This window comes from Dermochelys coriacea, chromosome 7 (genome assembly GCF_009764565.3).
Source record: "Dermochelys coriacea isolate rDerCor1 chromosome 7, rDerCor1.pri.v4, whole genome shotgun sequence".
NCBI classification, from domain to species: Eukaryota; Metazoa; Chordata; order Testudines; family Dermochelyidae; genus Dermochelys; species Dermochelys coriacea.
This window is the reverse complement of record NC_050074.1, coordinates 62,745,810-62,766,478: the sequence shown is the minus strand read 5'-3', so window position 1 is coordinate 62,766,478 and position 20,669 is coordinate 62,745,810. Positions and strand designations below refer to the sequence as shown.

Below are 20,669 nucleotides of genomic sequence, written 5' to 3'. Positions count from 1 at the left end.
CAGATCAGCCCATTATCTGTAAGGCAGAGAGAGGGGAGCGGAGCCACCCCAAGCTCTCTTTCTGCTCCCTCTTCTCATCCAACTTTGGCTGTTCCCTCCCCCACCGCTGTTTCCTACAGCAGTTTTGATTGGCTTCTCTTCCCCTCATGCAGTGCACGAAACATGGAGCTGTTACAGGGGGAGCCAAGAGCACTGGCACACAGGCTTGAAATTTGAGGGGGTCAGGGGGAAGAGGTCACCTGCCATGGATGTGCCTTTTTTTCTGATCCTGTGAAAATTCATAAACTCTGTAAAATCTGAGTTTGCTCATGCTCAGTAGAAACTTGTACAGGTAAATTCTCCAAAGATTCTGTCTGCACCAAGTATGCTCCATCCTAGGGCTTCAGGAACAGAGCAGGAATTACCCTGCAATTGCTCCTCCCTGCTACTAGGTTGGGGGGCACTGTGGCAGCAGGCACAGGAAGGGAGGGCAGAGAGACTGTCTCTCCTGTGCTCTGTCCCCCCCATTCCACACTTGTATCCAGGCAGCAAGTATTAGGTGGAAGCAGCTACACTGGAATTTAAAGGAGTTAGAAATTGGGGGTGGGATAGGGGAAAAAACAGAGGAAGAGGAGGTTGCAGGAGCCAGAGATGGAAGTAAGCAGAGGAGGAAGGGTTAGGTGCTAGTAAACGAGTGTGTGGGGATGGGAACAAAGTGTGTGTGGTTGTGGGGGGGCTGTTTGGTGTTGATATGAGAAAGCAAACAAAGAGGTCAAGTGACTCACCAAAAGTCATAAAGGAAGGCCGACCATACTGGAGCTAGGTGTCAAGTCCTGATACCCAGGCCCCTGTTCTAGCCACTATTTTACATGTTTACAAATGTAATATACAGCTTTCAGACCCCATCACCAATACCTCACTAGATACTTGACCAGTCACTTAAATTTAAAATAAAAAAGCAGTCTTCAGCCATCTTCCAAAGATTTTATTTTTAATGCTTTTAAATATTTGTTTTAATACAAGATAAAAATAATATATTAATTAAATCTGAGTTTAATTTTAGAGTCAAAACAATATTTACTTATTTACATTACTGTGCTTCAAACTTCACTGCCGCGGGAACTTTCAAGTAACACTATTGTGTGTGTGTGGGTGCGTGTGTGTGTGCACGCACGCGCGTACGTACACGTGTGTACTTAACGAAAAGATCTGTGTTTAGTGCAAACATTTTCCCCAAAAACCTTTACATACTAGTTTTTATACACCTTTTTATGCTAAGCACTATACACTAGTGTAGTTTGTAATTTCTCTGTATAATAAGTCACTTATAATTGAATGAAAGAGGACATTACATTAAATTTAAAGTAAAGTCACTACTTAAATCATGGGGTTAATACAGGAATTCAATACGCTCCACTTTTTAAAAGTTATTTTAAATTCTTACACAACTACCACAACTCTGTTCTGAAAATGTATATCACGTAAAACTATGTACATTCCGTTCATTGTAACACACTTGTGGCTCAAGCTACGAGCATTACCAGAAACTACAAAACGGATGACTGAAAACAGGTTTAATATAGTACTGTGCCTTTTAGTGTTCAGACAGATGTTTACAATGAAGGAGAACTATTTCGTAGGTTAATTCCATGCCAACTTTGCCCATGACATAACACTGTTTCAAATCAAATCATAAAAATCAGACAATCTTTCAAAAAATCTCTCCATGTCTCAAAGGAACATCAGAAAAATACATATATGTGGATTATTAGTGGTCTACCAATTAATCCTTGACACAAAAAGGCCTCTAGGCAGGCGAGGTAATTCACAGTTCATGTTAGTTCATTGTTGGGCTATCTACTAATTACAAACTGCAAACCCTACAAAGCCATACTGGCTTTATAATTACCATGGGTGAACTTTCTTTTAAAGAATCCTAAATTGTTTTGAATAAAGCAACATAAATTATGGCAAAATCCTTCTTGACAAAAATATCTTTTAATCTTCTCAAATAGAAAAAACAATACAAGAAGGACAAATGACTAATTATTCATTACTTTTATTATGTGGTACTTGAAGTCTACAAAAGGACTTCCATAAAACTCAGACAATTCCAAGTAACTTGATTTTATTGTATTAATAAGAAATTGTGCAACGAGTAATGAAACAGCATAGCACTGTAGTGTATAAGTACTTAATATTGCTGTTCTAATAGAAAGTTATGCAGACTTTAGGAATGCTGTTTTAAATATTGATTTATGTGTTATTCTTTTTTGTACCATATGACAAAAAATACAGTTAGCCAAATGGGAAAACTGTTCAGTGTAGCAATTCTTGATCTATCTACACATTTATAAAATAGCCAAGTTTTGGGGCCTGTGGGGTTAGAAACTTGTAAAAAGGTTTTATTTACCATATTAGCACTGGCAGTTGGGATTTCCCGCTCATTTTCACTGAGCTCAGCTTCTTGTAACATCAAACCACTAATACCAATGGTCCTAGATTTGATGTCATCTCTACAGAAGTGACTTTACTTCGAACATTCATTTATCTTACATGTTCCAGTACAATATCTTTTCCATATGGTGCATGGAGATTTAATGTGACCTAAAATAGAAAACAAAATCCTGTGCCCACTTATTTGTAATATCAAGGATCGGTTCTAGATGGTGCTGAGCATGCCGGCCCAGACCCAGGGAAGCACTTAAAGCAGGAGTAATCTCACTGAAGCTAATGGGTCTACTCACGTGCTTAAAAAGTTAAACATATGCTTTGCTAGATCAAGCTGTGTGCTTGACACCTTGCAAGATCTGTCTCTAAGTCAATCCTGAAAGTCTGAGGACTTGGGGGACTTATTAAAATGTTTCTGCTGATTTGATTATCTTAGAAATATCAGAACTATCGAGTTGTCCTGTTTTTGCCGGAGGACTCCGAAAAAGGAATAGAGAAGTGGAGTGGAAGCTTTGAGTCCTCAGTTGAAAAGCAGAGGTGTTGAATCTTTGAAAAAAAGATGCTCTCCAAAGTCTTTATCAGGAGTTTGCATTAAACCATTTTAAAAAGTACTTGTTTTTTTTGTGTTCAGGTTCATTCTCTGGTAGTGTCACAATCCCACTAATTTTCCAGTCTTCCAAGGACTCCTCCAGCAAAAAGAATCAAGACCTTTTGATTCTTTTGTTTTTGAACACACAAAATTTGCATAGCTTTCAGCCTTCTTATGTCACGAGACCGAGAAAGGGCACTTTCCCCTTTGCGTGTCACCTTCACTATATATGCCAAAAATCTAAAACTGAATTTACACTTTTGTCTCAAGTATTAAGCCACAGAGTCCCTCAATACCTCAACTATTTCAGCCAAGTTAAAAGGGACAATCAGTTTTGGGGGAAAAATGACTTCCATCTGTAAATCTGACCCTATTGTTCCAATAATCTCAGGTATTCCTTGCAACTGAAAGATTAGAGCAATGTTTCTCTATTTGATTCAGTTTATTTACTTTGTGTGTTTGAAAGTCCGTTTCATGGGTTTGTTCATCATTTGCACTTCCTGTATAAAGCACTAACCTGATGACATCACACATGTCCTGTTGCAGAGACTGGGGTAGAACGGTACATGAGTTCCCCCTCAAAACAGGACATCTGCCAGAAAGAGCTGCAGATAAGCTGAAATAGAAGAGGCAGCAGGCAAGTGTGTGTGGTCATAAAAAGGGGAGGCACAGCAAGCTTGATCATGTTTAGCATTATTCAGGCCCAACCTTTCTGCTGCAAAAACAAACACTAAGACTTGTTAACAGCAAAGGAGCAGAAAAACCTGTCTAAAACATTTTAAAAATTCCGTACCTCACTTGACTTTAGACCCCCCCCCAAAAATTCATTTCAATCAAGTTGCCAGTATTGCTTTAAGGGCCAACTCTTGTTTTGAAATGCTGAACAAAAGCACCTGAAATATTTTGTTTTCTCTGTATAGTCAGAAAATCGTTATGAACTACTGCATTTGTGTTTATTGGCAGATAGGCCTAACCTCCAAGAAACAGAAGGACTGACAGTCTTAAAGCCCTGCCCAGTTCCCAGGAAATGAATCCTGCATGTTACAAATATCGGAAACGGATTCTTAGCAGCAAGAGGATCAGTGTGTGAATACATAAAGCAATGGTGTAGATAGCAAATATCCTATTTTCATAAAAATATTCAAAAAACAAACAGCAATACTGACTTATCAATACTTTAGATGTAAACAGCACTTTAGAAATAAATAAACCTGGAGGCAAGATAAAAACCCAAGAACGTTTAGGCTTCAAAAACAAAGATTTGAACTTGAAGTATTACACACAAAAATCTTGAGATGTCATTTTAGTTTATGTAAACACTTGTGATAAGTTATAGAACTTTTTGCTTTACTAGACATGAGTAAATAAAAGACTGAAAAAGAATTCTACAATTCAGACACAGAAGTCTGCAGTCTGGAGTTACTTTCAGAGTCAACAGCTTTGCAAATGTAGTTGCATTTTTAATTCCTTTTCCCCCCTAAAGTATCAAAAACCTCAAAGAATATAAATCTGTACACATTTTGGACACACATTAAAGTGTTAAAGAAATAACACTGTTAACAATGGCCCAATGAATTATTGGGCACTGCAGAAGCAAGTGTATGTCCATAAGTGGGGATGTTTTATTCCAGAGTACTGGAGAGGAATGTTCAGATTGCCTCTTCCTATCAGGAAGGCAAGGGCAGCAAACAAAGGTCGTTTATCATAAAAACGTAAGTCCTTGGAGACTAAAGATTCTGTTTTGCAAAGTGTCAGTGCATTTCCTTACTTTAGGTGCTGGGAGCACTCAGCAGGTTTGGATGCTTTACCATTAGCAGCAGGTTTGTTAAAGAACAGGAATGTTACAGATATCAAAGTCTGCAGAGCAAAGTAAGTTACACTAGGTGTGCGCCTGCATTTGGTACAGATACTCTGGGATATGGAATTCCTCCCAGGAACAGGAACTAAATAAACTTGCAAACTTTTAAAAAACATTATGAAGAGTGGGTAATATATTCTCTCATTAATTACTGCTTCTAATTCCAAGTTTAAAGTAGTTTTGTTAAGGCCCATAAATGTAGAGATGGGAGACCATACTAGATCGTGGACCTTCAAATACCTAACTCAGTCTTGCAAAATTCTATTTGACTGGGTAAATTTGTTGTTGTTGTTGACGACAAGCAAGTACAGTACGTATTGCAGTTTTCCTATAGTCACTGTAAAGTGGGAATGAACTGTTTGTATCAGGATGGCAAAATGTCATGGAAATTTTTCGAGGCTGACATTACACTACCTCTTCTCACATGCTAGCCATTCTGAAATTATGTGATAGTGAATTAACATTAATCACTAACATTTATATATTTGTTGCAATTCACAACTCTCAAGTTAACTACTATTCCCCACTAAAATCTGAGTAACTACAGTTAAAGCTACCTTCTTGCACACAAAAAATATATGAATAGCGGTTTGTAAGATCACTAACAGGTATGTGCCTTGCTTGCACACACTACTTCAGGCTCCAGTTCTAATCATTAGTCTTTCACAAGCAAAATCTGAATCTCTCAAAAAAGTGTTCCTTATCACAGAAGCTAAACCGCTTAAGACACTAACTCCTAGGATCATAAACAAGCAGCTTATTTCTAACAATCAGTCTATTTTCATAATTGCTAAGACTAAGCATAAAAGCATTTACTGTATATAGAGTTTGTCAAAAAAACCTCTTAGGCATTCAAATATGTTTAATGTTTGCCGATTCCAGATGGACTGGGACAAAAAATTTAATAAAAAAAAGAAGATCAGCATTAGCACTATTTCTGAAACTTGCTTTAAAACTTTTCCTGAATGGGGGGAGGGGCGGAAATCACTATATGCATTTCCCCATCTATTTACGAGGCACTACATAAATTTAACTGTTCTATTCCTCTAGTGGTTAAAGAGTTGCTCATAAAAAGCATGCATAGGTTTAGGCCAAGTGTTTGATAAACCATACAGAAGAGAGAGTAACTATGTGACTCAAACACTAAAGCTACCTCAACTTCATTTTCAACAGATGTAGCTTTTATTTCTAACCCATTTGTTGAAATGCAACAAGGAATCGTCCAAATAGTTGGACAATGGCATAAACTGTTTACTCTGACCAAATAAGTCCTGTTCAAAACACCATCTTAATACCTGACAACACCTAAATCAAAAAAGCAGGCCGTTTCATTTCTGGCATTCTGTATATATACACATTTCTATTATACCTTTTTCAGAATTCTTATTTAAGATTTCTGGGAACCCGTTTAGTAAAGAGCAAAACTGCCTTCCTTATTCTGACAAGCTACTCTTCAGAATTTCATTTTGAAAGCCTCAACAGAAAAAGTTATATTTAATATTATTTTTAAAAGGAAGTCAGTGGCTAACAAATTAGTACTTAGTATTATTTGTACAGGCAAACATTCATGGTACCAGAGATCATCTGGACCTCAAAACAGCAAGTCAGGTAAAGCACACATTAAAAAAGTGTAAGTTATTCTTTACCCTAAAGCATTTTTGTAGAATCATGCCAATGGAAATAATGACTTCTCTATTTCAGATTCATAATGATCTATGGGCAGCCTCTACCTAGCCTCCTACCGTTACTTTCTACTACTACCTTGTGAAGTATGGAAATCCCAACTTTGTGACGGAGACTCTAAGAAGCAGGGCATGAGGAGACCACAGGGATGGAAACAGTTATTTTCTTATTTTTCCAGCTAGTTCTGTAAAGATTTGTTACGGATACTTCAGACTAATTTAGATTAAACTAGGTACTCTTCATCCAATTAACCTTCTCATTATTGTGGGTTTTGAAAAGGGCCAGCAATACTCATTAGGAACTGTACCATTAACATTGCATTCAAAAAAAGAAAACATTGGAAACCAGATTCTCGCTCTCCTACTTTGCTGATATGCTCTGGTATTAGCCAATGTGTGGTAGTACAAAAAGAGTCTTGTGGTGATGTAGAAGGCAATGAAGACATCTATAGAGTAATGTTCATGTGCAGCCAAAATGAAGAAGATTCCAAAGAGATTCAGCACCCAAGATAAAGTATGCAAGAAGTTCCAGCTTCTTGGTGTATCTAGCAAAGGACAAAGTATCAAGTTAAAAGTTTCACCTAGACTGTTTCACAAACCAAGGTTCTTAGCAAGTTTACTACACCCACTCCCATGAGACACCTGACACGATCTTACATTTACACAGCAATCCAAAGGACTGAACAAATTAGTGGCCTGATCTGGTGTTCATATGCACAGCCCAATTAATTCAATCAGAATACTTCATTAAGAATTATTAATATAAATCACTTCACCCATCATTGAAGTTCAACAACCAGAGAAGAGAGAGGTAGCATCTGTTTAATAGTACATAGAAATATTACACAGTAGAGCCCTGTGCAGGGCTATTCTTTACTCCCGCCCCGTCATATGGCAGCGGGTCCTGCAGGAACCCAGTCCCGCTGCAGAGCTCTATTACACAGTAACATATGGCATGACTACAAACAAAATACCTTCTCCAGTGGCAACTATACAGAATATAGGTAGGTCTGGCATACTTTTCTTTATGAGAAAGAAGTTTCCAGGTGCACATGTGTAACTGATTTTGAAGTAATTCAACTACAATTCCTAGTCAAGCTAGCTCTCTTAATTTACTGTTTAATGCATTAAAGAATAATAATCACATTTTCATTAACTAACATTACGTTATAAAGTGATAATAATTAATATCAGCATCAAGTATTGTGTGAAGACCTGTCAAAAAGCTTGTATCTTTGTAAAATTTTATTTTCTAAGTAATAGACTCAGGTTAACGCTATAAGAAGCTTATTGTATCCATTACATAACCACACTTGATTTAGTATAAGAATTAATAGATTCTTAAATAGTGAATTATTGTGCTATTACTCTGCTATTCAGTAAAAATAAAGCATCCATGTCCAATTATGCCACAGTGAACCCTTTTAGAACCACAAGATAAGAGATTACAGCTGTTTCATTTAGAGAGGCAGTTGTGGGACATGCATACAATACAAATCCTGTATGAATTTTTACAGTATCATTTATTCAAGTCCATCTGAGTTTTGGTATTCTGTTGTACCCATCACAAAGATCTTCCACCCACCTGAGGTATTTGTAAAGTGCCTACCAAAGTGATAGCTAAACACCATAATATAGTCTAGAGCAGGGGTTGGCAACCGACGGCACGTGAGCCAACTTTTAATGGCATGCTGCTGTCTGCCCGGGACCCCGGCAGACAGCAGCATGCCACTAAAAATCCTGCCCAGCCCAGCTTGCTCTTCTCCACCCCCCGCCCACTTCTTGCAGGGCAGGCAAGCTTCCCCTTTCCCTCCGCCTCTTCCCCCAACGGGATGGGTTCCTGCCCCTCCTCCTCTCCATCCCTGCAGCCGATCAGCTGACTGTCCTTGGTACAGAGGGGGAGAGGGAAAAGCAGAGCAGCATCTTGCTCGCGCTCTCTGCTCCGGAGACCTTGGGGAAGGGGCTGGAATCGCCATATCCCCTCCAGCCCTCTGCCGTCAGTCACTCAGGGCAGGGGGCTGGGAGCACCCCCACAACCCCAGCCTACACCCCCAGCCCCGTGCCCTGACTCCTGCACCCTACTCACACACCCCCAACCCCCCCACACCCTATGCCCTGACTCTTGCACCCCCCACATACCCACCCCGGGCACCAAACAGGAGCTCTTGCGCGTGCGCGCACACACACACACTCCCACCTGCACCCCTCGCACCAAATGGGAGCTGCCCAGGTAAGCGCTCCACACCCAAACCTCCTGCCCCAGCCCTGAGCCCCCTCCCTCATTCTAGCTCCTGGCCAGACCCTGCACCCCAACCCCCAGCCTGCTCCTTCACCCTCAGCCCTGTACTCAGCGCACTGGTACCCTCATCTCAGTGCAGAGAAAGGAAGAGAATGGCTAGAACCAGGGAGAAGGTAGGTACCCACTCTATGTGGACAGGCCAGGACCCCAGACTGGCAGCAGGGTTGAGCAGGGCCGGCAGCTGGGACCCTGGCTGGCGGGAGCCAGCAGCCGGACCCCCAGACTGGCAGCGGGCTGAGCGGACAGGCGGTGTAAAATCAGCATTTTAATTTAATTTTAAATGAAGCTTCTTCAACATTTTGAAAACCTTGTTTACATACAATAGTTTAGTTATATAATATATAGACTTATAGCCTTCTAAAAAACGTTAAAATGTATTTTTGGCATGTGAAACCTTAAATTAAAGTGAATTAATGAAGACTCGGCACACCACTTCTAAAAGGTTGCCGACCGCTAGTCTAGAGAGCTATACTCTCATTCTCCCTTGAACAAGTAGCATTTTAGTTGTAGACAAGGGTTAATACTTTTTACTCACCCTGAGGTTCTGAGATACCAAAGTATTTTTAACTCCTTTAAAATTTTCATTACAACTCACTTAGGTATCTTATCAATCCTCCTTATAAGTCTTTAACACTAATAATGTGCCTTTTACTTGTATATTACATTATTTTAATAGTCATGTGCAGAGAGTTTGATTAGCCTATTCTAAACTGTATTCTAATTTAAAGGTTTAATACAGATGCAACTAGATTGAAGAGAGTGAGAAATATCACTGAAAGAGGTCCCACAGCATAAGGCAAAGTCATATTGCTAGATGTACAGTGTACTCTTTCAAAACAGTGCATTAAGATAATGCCAAGAAATACTGATCCACAGTTGTAAGGTTGCTATTCATACACCCCTTGTAATAGAATAGAATCATGGCCATGTATCTGCCAGGCTGTTTCTCAATATGCCCTTATTCACCTCTGGCTCTGAAGTTGCTCTCCACTGTCTTTCCGCTCAATCTGTGTGCCTTAGCAGCACAATAAATTTAACTAGAATCCCAATCCCTGAGAGAATGCCACTGCTTTAAAGATCAGGATTCTAGTCAATTCCAATCTACTGCTGGTGCACACAGAGCAGAGATGCAAGAAAAGACAGTGCAGGAAAAAGGCATGAAACACAAAAAAAGAAGTGGGGATCAGATAAGGATAACACAGTGTGAAGACTTCTAAAATAAAACTGAGAACTGAGGAAAGTAGTAGAGAAAGGGAAAATATGAGCATGGGTACGCACAGCTGAAGAATGGAAGATCACTGCTGTACAAGAAAGTAACTTAAACAGCAAGCTCACATCTCTGTTTTGTTCATTTAAGACCATCTTAAATTAAGACTATTTTAACACATGGCAGTGACAATGTAGTTGAAATTGATATGGCACTTCCATTTTCCACCCCCAATCTTCATTTGTTAAAATCTTTTTAGAAAGTTGCCTTTTGGGCTGGGGTTACCAAAACCCCACCAAATTGCTTCTGAGCCTGAAGGTGCTCAGAAAATCCATTTAATCAGCTCCCATATGGAATGTATGTCCTAGAACTGCTCAGGCTCCACCCATAAGCACTTTTACAAGGAGGGCAGGAAGCCTGGTAAGAAGTCGTTTTGGGGGCCTTGAAAAGCAGCTAGGTGCATTCTGAAAAGCACTTACCCTTCACTTTCCAGTTATTACAGGTCGGATCCTTCATTTATTATCTCACTGCAGGGTTTTTTTTTTTTTCTTTTTCATTTCTAGCACCCAAAATGTGCTAAGTACTTTAGATGCTTGAGTGACTGTACGCAAATCTTATCAAGCACATTCCATGCTAATCTTTTAGGACACCTAGATTCTACAGTGATTGGCACATTAAAAATAGTTAAGATTGGTCAAAACACTCAGGGACTTAGTTCTTTTTAAGTAACTTCCTTCTCCAGCTCAACACTAATAATGAAAGCTTTCAGTCATAAAAGGCGGAGATTTTGAGAACGGAAGAAATAAAAATAGGGAGGGAGTATGCCTCATGCACCCTTAATTACAGTCACCGTCATGTCTCCATAATACTCACACGTGTTTGGACACTGGTATTGTGTACTTACATTCAGTGACAAAGAAGTTCAGCATAGTCAGGACAACAGTATGGCCACTGAACATGTAGTCTCCACATGTATGTACTCCAGTGAGCGTCATTCCAAAACCACTCCATATTGCAAATGCTCGCTGAAGTTTTGCCCACACGTTGCCATACAACTAAAATTAAAACAGCAACATTAATATTTAAACGCCATTGCTAAGAATAGTTTTTACTATAGTCCAAACATATCTAATAGAAACTCAGTTGCTGCCTAGCACTATGTATATTTAATTCACACTCACATTCCCAGTTTCCATTTTTAACTTTTACTGCAAATACAGATCATCAGAACAGCCCATGGATTCTATTTTGGCGTAACTGGGATCTGTAACAATAATTATAGAGGTATACAAAGTAACACTGATAAGTACTTTCTCTAAATTCTGTGGTTTATTTAATCCATAGCTATAAATGATTCACATAATGGAGCTTCCACACATTCTCGAGGATTTATTCCGCAGCCTAGTGAGTCAGTCAAAAAGATTTTCCTGCTATTCAGCCTAAACATTTTTCATAATTTCATTCCTTTATTTCTAGCTATAGTCTTATGTCCTACACAAGCCTTCTCTCTCTGTAGTGTTTCCATCCTTCAAATACCTGGCCGCTGTGTCTCATTTTAGCAGGCTAGATTAGGTATAAAATATTTACTTTTCAGTCATTCCTCATAAATCATCCCATTCAATCACTCAAATGTGTTCCTCTGATTAATCCTCTCTTGTTTACATAGAGTACTAACCTGAAAGCCCCAAAATGAATGCAATATTTTAGCTGCTTTCTAACAAAAGCCTTATAAAAGTGACTACCAACTTCGTGATCCTTGATGCGATGCCTTGGCACATGAGAGAGTCGGTATTTAACAAGCAGAAGTTTGCAGCTAACTACATATATGCATACAATATGACTATCCCTATCAGAATTTTCATCTGAGACAGTTAAACCAAAATCAGCAGAAAACAAACATTTCGGAATATTCCTTTACCTTTCCAGAACACTGCAGATGCTGGCCTGGCACAGAGAGTGAGGTAACAAACATTGTAAAGCAACGCAACAAGAAGACTGTCCCCATTAAGCTACAAAGTCTGCGTAAGAGTATAGACCTGGGAAAACAAAAAGGGATGAAAGAGTTGTGCAAAAGTATTTGAATTCTTGTACATTTGGTTATGAAAATTAAGAGACTTATGAGAGATTTACAGCATTCTTCTCTAATTTATCCCCATGGCATGATTTTTAATGGGACAGGGATTTCTTGAACTACAACAATTTAGTTTAAAACCGTATTAAGTTTTATTTCTATTTTTATATCTTTCTTTCAAATAGCAATGCTGTTTTATGAACTGGCAACTTACTGAAATACTGACATTTTGGACTGAAAGTGTGTGTCATAGTGAAAGTCTGACTGACAAAGATATTCAGATCACTGCATACAAGGGTTCAGAAGCCAACATGTCTCTGAATACAGTATTTACATCCACAATTTGTCCATAATAAAGTGACAAAAGTCAAGTCTCAGGAATGCCAGCCCTCATTTCACAAGCATATTAAAAAAACAAAAACAAAAAACAAAAACAAAAACCAAACATGATTCTTCATCCACCTCTGCTATGCTCTTGGGGTTTTCCTCTCAGACTGAGGGGACATACTCTATCTCCTATTCAGTGAAGGGACAATGCGCATGTTGTATACAAGAGTGCTTAGAACAACAAATTCATCTCCTTTGGAACTACAGTCTTAAATGAGGTCCTACACAAGAACAGGTCCTTCAGCCACAAGCTGTCCAGTGAACTCTTTAGTGTTGAGTTGAAATGTTTCAAAGCACTAACACAAAATGCAGCAATACTAAAATTAGTTTGACCTCCCAAATTTACGATCATTTAATATTGATCTATTTAAGACGGGCAAGTCAATGATTCCTTTGTCCTGCTCATGATCCAAAAAGGAGCAAAGGTGGTTTTTGTCTGCCTTGTCTCTTGGGCAGGGGTTAATGTTATGCTTCTCTAGAAGAGAATAAAAGTCAACTCAAATTGTCAAGTCTGACCCAACTACAAAGATATTGTTTATTCTAAGTGTAAGGTGTGTAAAACTATTTTTCTTGATTATCTCATTAGAACTAAGTTGCTATTAGCTAGTCATTCAGAGAAGTAGTTTAGAAGCTTCTAAAGGAAGCCCTGCAAGAGGACACACTGGAATCCCTGGACTAAAGAGACTACAACAGTTGGAAGAAATGTTCGCACTTCCCCCAAGAGTGGAGCTAGCCATGTCTGACACATGTCGCTCATCTCCCAGTCTGGGGACATACATACCCAGTTCCTATAAACAGGCTGGTCATTTAGAAATGGTGGACATTCAGAGGGTGGGGTGGGGAAGAGATATAAAAGATTGGTTTTCATGGGGTCCCAGTTCAACCAACATTGCAAAACAAAGTGGCAACAACCGGCTCCGATGGAAGTAATGTAGCACAAAATAGTGGTATCCTCAAGGAACAAATAAAGGAAACAAAGGGATTCTTTATGGAAGGTGGAAGGAAGAATTGTACCTTGGCCTCGTCGTGCCATCTTAATGGATATAACAATTGTGTTTACAGGTAAGTCTTGGCTATAGTTATTATGATGGATTCCAGTCACATTCAATCTTTATTAGATTGCCAACAGATGTTTCTGAATTAAGAGTTCTGAAAGTAATATACCTGTGTCTGTGAAGGAGGAGAACCAGGAGCCAAATATAGCAGAGAATCACACCACACACTTCAGTCATGGCAAAGGCCCAAGGTATCCTAGGAACACTAAAGCAAAAGGAAAAAGTTAACTTACATAACAGAAGGTAACTTTTACGAGTGTGTGTGTGTGTGTGTGTGTGTGTGTGTGTGTGTGGGTTAAGTTAGGCACCTGAATTAATGACCTAATTTTCGAAAGGCGTTGAGCATGTGAAGCTCCCACTGAGGTACACGAAAGCTGCAAGTGCTCAGCACTTTTTGAAAATGAAGTCATTTATTTAGGTGACAAAATAAAGATTTAGATGCCTACTAGTGTACAAGTACCTTCACAGGGAGAAAATACCAGGGACTAAAGAGCTCTTTAAACTAGCAGAGAAAGGTGTAACAAGAACTGATCACTGGAAATTCAAGGCAGAAATTCAAATTAGACATTCAGCCCAAATGTAGAATAGTGAGGCTGATTAACCACGGAAAGAAAATACCTATGTAAGTGGTAAATTCTCCATTTTTTTAAATCTTCAAATCAAGATTGGATACCTTTTTAGACGATATGCTTTAGTCAAACAAGTTATTGGACTCAACGCAGGCATTATTGGATCAAATTCTATAGCATATAGGAGGTCAGATTAAATAATCTAATGGTCCCTTCTGCTCTTAAATATATGAATTTACAGGCACCCAAGTTTGAAAGTTTTTGCCATCGTGTCTTTGGTACTAGTATCTTGTATGGCATTCCTCTGAAACCAGTAAAAACTAACACTGAAGACTTCCACAGCACAAAGAACTTTATTTTGACAGACTTAGTAATGCCTTAGGCTCTAGTTAATTTATTTACTCCCCTCCTAACCCTTTTAAAAATGTTTCAGACGACATTTAAAATGAAACTGATCAAAGGCCAAAACCTATTGTAAAACTCAATGTTTTACATGGCTTTCCTACCAGAATTTCTTTACTGATCTTAAGGTTTTAGTAGTTTCTTTATAATGAATTTCCAAAACAATATCACTCTCATCTTGACACATTAACTTGCATGATGTATCACTTATATTGTAACTGCAATAAAAACCTAGTCAGCAAAGTTCTTAAAACACTTCCATTTCAACTTAGTGTTTAAAGCATAATAAATCTCTTCAATGCAGGAGGACAGGACCATCAAACTCATTCTGTGATAAAGGCTAAATTAAATTTTTAATTAGGGTTCATATGCCAGAACTGTAAGATTAGGACTAAATACACTAACCATGAGGAAAAATACCCATGCTACCTTTCTCTCAAAACTATGTTCTCTGTAATTTATAAAAGAGGACTTTGTACTGCTTATTGTGCACTCTACTATATTTAAGCACACTGTCAGCTTTTTATTCAATATGTGCTACAAGGTCTCCATTGCTTTCTTTATAACTTTTTCCTTCCTCACTTCATGCCATTCATTTTCTTTTTTTAAAAAGAATATGCTAATACTGTAGTGCATTTTTACCTGCAGCAGTATTTCTGCTTTCATCCTGACAGACCTTTTGGTATTTCCCCACACTGTTTTCTGCCTCATCCTTCCCTTCCCCATAATACCCACCCAATCTCCTATTTCTCCTGTTATTGATCTGATTGATCTCTCCTACAACCCTCATATACTCAATCCATCAGCATCCTTCGTGTTCCTCACTCCTTGCAACCCTTTTCTTTTCTTTTCTAAAAGAGAGGATCAGCAGCACCTGGGGCAATAATTCCCCAGCTTCCTTCTTTCCTAAGAAAAGATGCAGCAGCTTTACAGAGAGGGGTCATTCACTTGGATTGCCAATATAAATACATCCTGGGTATGTGTGACTAGGTTTTCAAGCCCTGTCTTGAGTAACAAACGATCTTCATTGATGGTAATGGGAATACTCAATGCTATATAATATACAAGGATCACAGTCCTTTGCTGTAGTATTGTGCTGGAAAATGAGGAGGGTAGAACAGTTTGCATAGTTGGTAAACACCTACCACAATTCCATATATATCTCCACAGCAAAATATCCTGGATGCTTAAAAGAGCCATGTAGATGTTCAGGCTCAGGCTCTGAAGGCCAGGGAAAGGGGTGGGTTTCAGAGCCCAAGCCCAAACATCTACACAGCTATTCTTAGTACCGTAATGTGAACCCAGACTCTAAGATGCACTGCCATGTTGACAGGGTTTTGTTTGGAGGTATTTTGGGGGAGGGAAGGTGGTCATGTAGACATACCCCCCAAGAGTACTGATTAGAGAATCAGTTTAAAAAAAAAATTTGAAAGCTAACAGTAAACTATTGCTGGCTGCAGAGTAAAACCTCTCCAAGAGAGGCCACTCAAACCTATTCAGTTTCTGTCCTCTTGGTGCCTCATCTGCTGTGTATATATCAATGAACTGCTGAGAAGCTACAAAGCATTTTTTTAAATTAGATTTCAACTACAGAATGACTGTGTATGAACCTCTTTAGCCTTGTTTGTCAAAGTTCATTTCCCAGAAAGCGGGTACTGCCAGTAATTTGCATTTTGCAATATCATCAGAACAGAAATTGCTATAGATTTCAGCTGAAGGTATTTTTCCATCATATGTCCCCTTTACTACACAAAAGGTAAAAAAGCAATTACTCAGACACTAACTCTGTTGTAATCCTATGACAATGTTTTGATTGTTTCGGCTAACATTCTCCAACACAGTCCCTCCCAACACTGTGATTACAGCGCTTCTGTCCTGGAACAGACTCTCCCATGCAGTCTTGTCAGGACTGTCATTCTCCCTTCTTTTATCACTCCATTTGGTCATCACTTGCTGAGTAATGTCCAAATTAAGGTCAGGCTGTGCAGTCTTTATTCACATGGATTAGTCCTATTGACTTTGATGAGACTACCTGTGAAGTAGAGACTACTTTCATGAATAAAGGCTGCAGGACTGAGCCCCTCCTGATAGAGGTCGTCTTATTTCTGTGCGCTTTATAATAAGTCTGTAGTATAGCGTGCGTGTGTGAGAATTACTTGGAATGGAGCATTTATTCCACATTAAACTCACATGGTTGAGCAGAAACTAAGTAGCTCTAGCAGTTGCTCTCTCCGGATTTAAAGGAAACATTTACAGCATGGCTGTCATTCCCCTATATTTAGGGCTGTGAGTTTGTCATGGAAGTCAAGGATTCTGTGATTTTCTGTGACTTTTGCAGTTTCTACTGTCCAGCACCAGCGAAGGTCCTGGGCCACATCCCACCAGCACCAGCAAGGGTCCTGGGCTGCGCCCCCCCGAACTACCCCAAGCATCCTGGCCGCCCTCCCCCAGCACCTGTGGGCCCCCAGGCAACCCCCCTTCCTACCCCACAGTTTTATTCACTGGTATTTTTAGGAAAAATCATGGACAGGTCACAGGCTGTGAATTTTTGTGTACTATCCCTGACCTGTCTGACTTTTACTAAAAATACCTGTGACTAATTTATAATTAATAGCTTATAGCCTTACTTATAATTAATGGCTCTCTCACTAGCACTCAGTCTACCAAGTAGTACAGATAAGTAAGTATAACAAACCCCTCTATGCATCTACTCCAGACATTCAGCCTGGGATGTTGGGGCTAGTAGGAGTATTGAGAGAAATAAAACTAATAAATAAGCCTTCTCTAAAAGCTTCCTATACTATTCAAAACAAGTGGGTACTCAGGTTTAGGAAACGTGTGGGCTGTTTATCAACAGCCTCTTACCACATCCATTTACCAGATGCAGAATCAGAATATGCAGATACATCCAGGCAGAAAGCAATCATCTCTCTTGACTAAAGGTGGAAAATGTATGACAGCTGATTGCTACAGTATGGTAATGGAACTCCAGTTAGTGATTTCTACATCAGCAGACCTGACATTCCTCATTACATCTGGCTGAGCAATCAGCCACAAACAAAATAATTTCCAAAGTAAACAACCTCTTTGAAACCTCCCTCAGCTCCTTTCAGATTCCCAGCCTAATTGTATTATTATACTTCATTATTTATGGACTACCCCAGTCTCTACCTAGTGATAAAAGGGAGGAAAAACCATTTTGTTTAAACTGGTATAGGACGAAGGAAGTTGGAGAAATAAATTTTACATTAGCAACACAGTTTAAGCACGTTAGCTATCACAACTCTGTATTTGGTCTTTAGTGATATCAGATGAAGAGACAGCGTCCTCCACATTTGCAACTTGTAAGTTTTCAGTCTCCAGTTTTAACTACAAACTTTATCCAGTTCAAAGGGTGGCTGAAAATAAAAGATTATTATTTGGTTACAATAAAGCTTTTCCCACTACAGTTGCGTGGTTTGGCAAGAAGCAGTTCAGTTTCTTCATATCCAGAAAGAAAAGTGAGCTCTTAGTATCAAATACAAATAAACTGAACCTGATCTTAGCACTTATATTGCTTTATTTCTCCAGCATGCCAGTTCATCAGTTGTCAAGGACTGTCACATCATTTTTCAGCAAGCTATACACATTGCACAGCTACTTCAAAGATTATCACAAAGTGACAGAAGATTGCATAGGAGAAAATGTTTTAAAAGGCAACATTTGCCATTTATTTAAGTGCATCAAAGTGGATGTAATCTTATTCAAGTGCTGCATGCCTCAAAGAAAGAGATTCAAAGAAAAAATTCCGCAATTCTGAAAAATGAGTTGCACATATACTGAATGATATCAGCTTGTTATCTGTGTACCTAGAACAATGGTAATGTTTGACCCAGCCTATTTAAAGAGATTTAAAAAAAAAAAAAAACACACAAAAAAAAACCATCACAAAGGCTTGTCAGTCCATCCCACAATCCATATCACTGTGTTCCAGTAACACCCACAATATGCTGATACTGTTCAAACACAAAGGAATATACAATTCCTACCTCAAAGCACTTACAGTCTAAAATACAATCTCTTCTACTACCCCAGTTCAGTGCCTTGCTTCTTCTATGTACTCTTGCTCTGCTCCAAACACTGCAACACGAATTTGTCATTAAAAGCAATTTATTTACAGTCCTGTTTGGTGAAGCACCAGCACAAACTAAATTAAACTTTACAGCTAGTACACGGAATGGAAGAAAGGGCACCACAGCAGGAAAAAAGAAAAGGAGTACTTGTGGCACCTTAGAGACTAACGAATTTATTTGAGCATAAGCTTTCGTTAGCTACAGCTCACTTCAAAAAGCAACACAATAAGTCACCTGAAAGTGAAGCATCCCAAAGGGAACAGACTTTTAAAACATGACCAAAGCAGTACTCAGGTTGAAGGAGATTTTATACCTCAGGTTAATGGAAGTGCTATCTGCTATATGATAAATTACAACAACTAGTGTCACTTATGAGATTTCAATGGACATGTGAGAAGGTAGTTATGATTCTTTAAAATCAATTTACTTGGCGTGTGGGAGGAAGGGACAGTCAAGTCAGGTAGTGTACACATCTTTTAAGTAACTATTTAGCTAAGGAAGTAGAACCAATCACAGCAGTTTTCCTTTAAAATCCAATTGTATAGTAGTAACAGCAGCCCTTTAAGTCAACTGCTCAATTTCTTTCTTCACAAAAGACTTTTAAAATTATATTTTTTTAATCTCGAGAATTGGAGTACATTACAATCTAGACCGTGGGCGAATACATACAGAAATGTGATATCCCAATGCCAAGTGTTAAATATTGAAAGATTATTGTGAAAAATATTGAAATTCAAAATATCTATAAAGGTATAAGAATTTTGTGATTTAACACCATCATTCTGTTTCTGAACAAGTACTTACCTGTCTAGAAATATGTCTGGTAGTGGTGGATATGTCTGCATGTCAGGTACGCGCTCATGTACTATAACCATGACAAATGACGTAAAGCCAAACACTATGAAAACATATATACAACTTAAGACTGTTTTCCAGTACTCAGGGTCCAGTCTTCGCATAGGATGTTTGTTTTTCCCATTTGTGTATTGATAATGATCAGCATTCAGGTCAGTAACTGGTCCACAGTCCCGTGGTACTTCACCATTACAAAACCAATCCGTACCTTGAAGGGAGCCAACAGTGGGAGACATTGTGCCAATGGGACTATCGCTGTTGTAACCCAACTCTTCTAAAACCTCAATGTGCTGTTTCTGCAATTTGCGTATCGACAACATTAGTCTTTTGATATCCCCCAGGACTCTGATTTCCAAAGGAGGGGATCGCAAATCATATTCAGTCAGTGTCAATAATGTAATACCATCCAGTCTGTGTCTATTGCACAAAATGTCCACATACTCGCAGAAGCCTTCTTCCTTTAGCCATTTGGCTACATTCTTAGTAGTCCAACGTCGGATGCAAAGCTGGTTGTTGCCTGCCATTGTTTTACTCTCTACCTGCCAATAAAATACATTAATTATATAATGCAGAGAGATAAGGCTCAAATGTACAAAAAATATTCCTGAAGAATTAATTTACATTAATTACACACATTAACCACACTGTGTACTGATAATTACTTGAATAAGAAAAGATTTTATTAAAATTATTTCCCCTCAGTATTAGGATATAGATCCACTACGAAATGAACAGTAAAGGTCTAATACTTATTTAGAATTACTTTATAATATTCAGTGATCCGACTTACTATTTGGATTCTTAAGGATTTTTTAGATTCATTTCCTGAATCCTTGAGGTATTTTGTAGAATTCAGGCTATTCAAAAAAGTTAACTAAAATCACAAACAGAATAGATTGTACTGAGCTACTGCTAACCAGAACATAATTATTCTTTAAATCACATTCCTTTATCCATTCTGTTTTCTAAAGCATAATTTAATTCTTACATAAGGGTATCAGTATATTTGGTTTGTTTTCCAATGACCACATATCTATTCAAGGGACACCATCATCTGACCTAATCACATCAGCCACACCATTAGGGGCTCATTCACCTGCACATCTACCAATGTGATATATGCCATCATGTGCCAGCAATGCCTCTCTGCCAT

The 20,669-nt window shown here is 38.7% G+C and overlaps 1 protein-coding gene across 4 annotated transcripts in view; it reads right to left on the bottom strand.

Moving 5' to 3' along the window:
* Positions 1-949: 949 nt before the first annotated feature.
* Positions 950-20,669, bottom strand: part of SAMD8 (sterile alpha motif domain containing 8) — a 33,912-nt gene continuing 14,192 nt past the window's right edge. For 3 of the 4 annotated variants that reach the window (XM_038410384.2, XM_043519636.1, XM_043519637.1), the window contains exons 2-6: positions 19,466-20,055; positions 13,688-13,783; positions 11,984-12,101; positions 10,970-11,120; positions 950-7,104 (exon numbers count right to left, since the gene is read on the bottom strand). In XM_038410384.2, coding sequence (XP_038266312.1) covers positions 6,800-7,104; positions 10,970-11,120; positions 11,984-12,101; positions 13,688-13,783; positions 19,466-20,040 — 1,245 coding nt within the window. In that variant the 5' untranslated portion in view covers positions 20,041-20,055 and the 3' untranslated portion in view covers positions 950-6,799. The remainder of the gene's footprint in view (positions 7,105-10,969; positions 11,121-11,983; positions 12,102-13,687; positions 13,784-19,465; positions 20,056-20,669) is intronic. The other variant, XM_038410383.2, reaches the window with a different exon arrangement.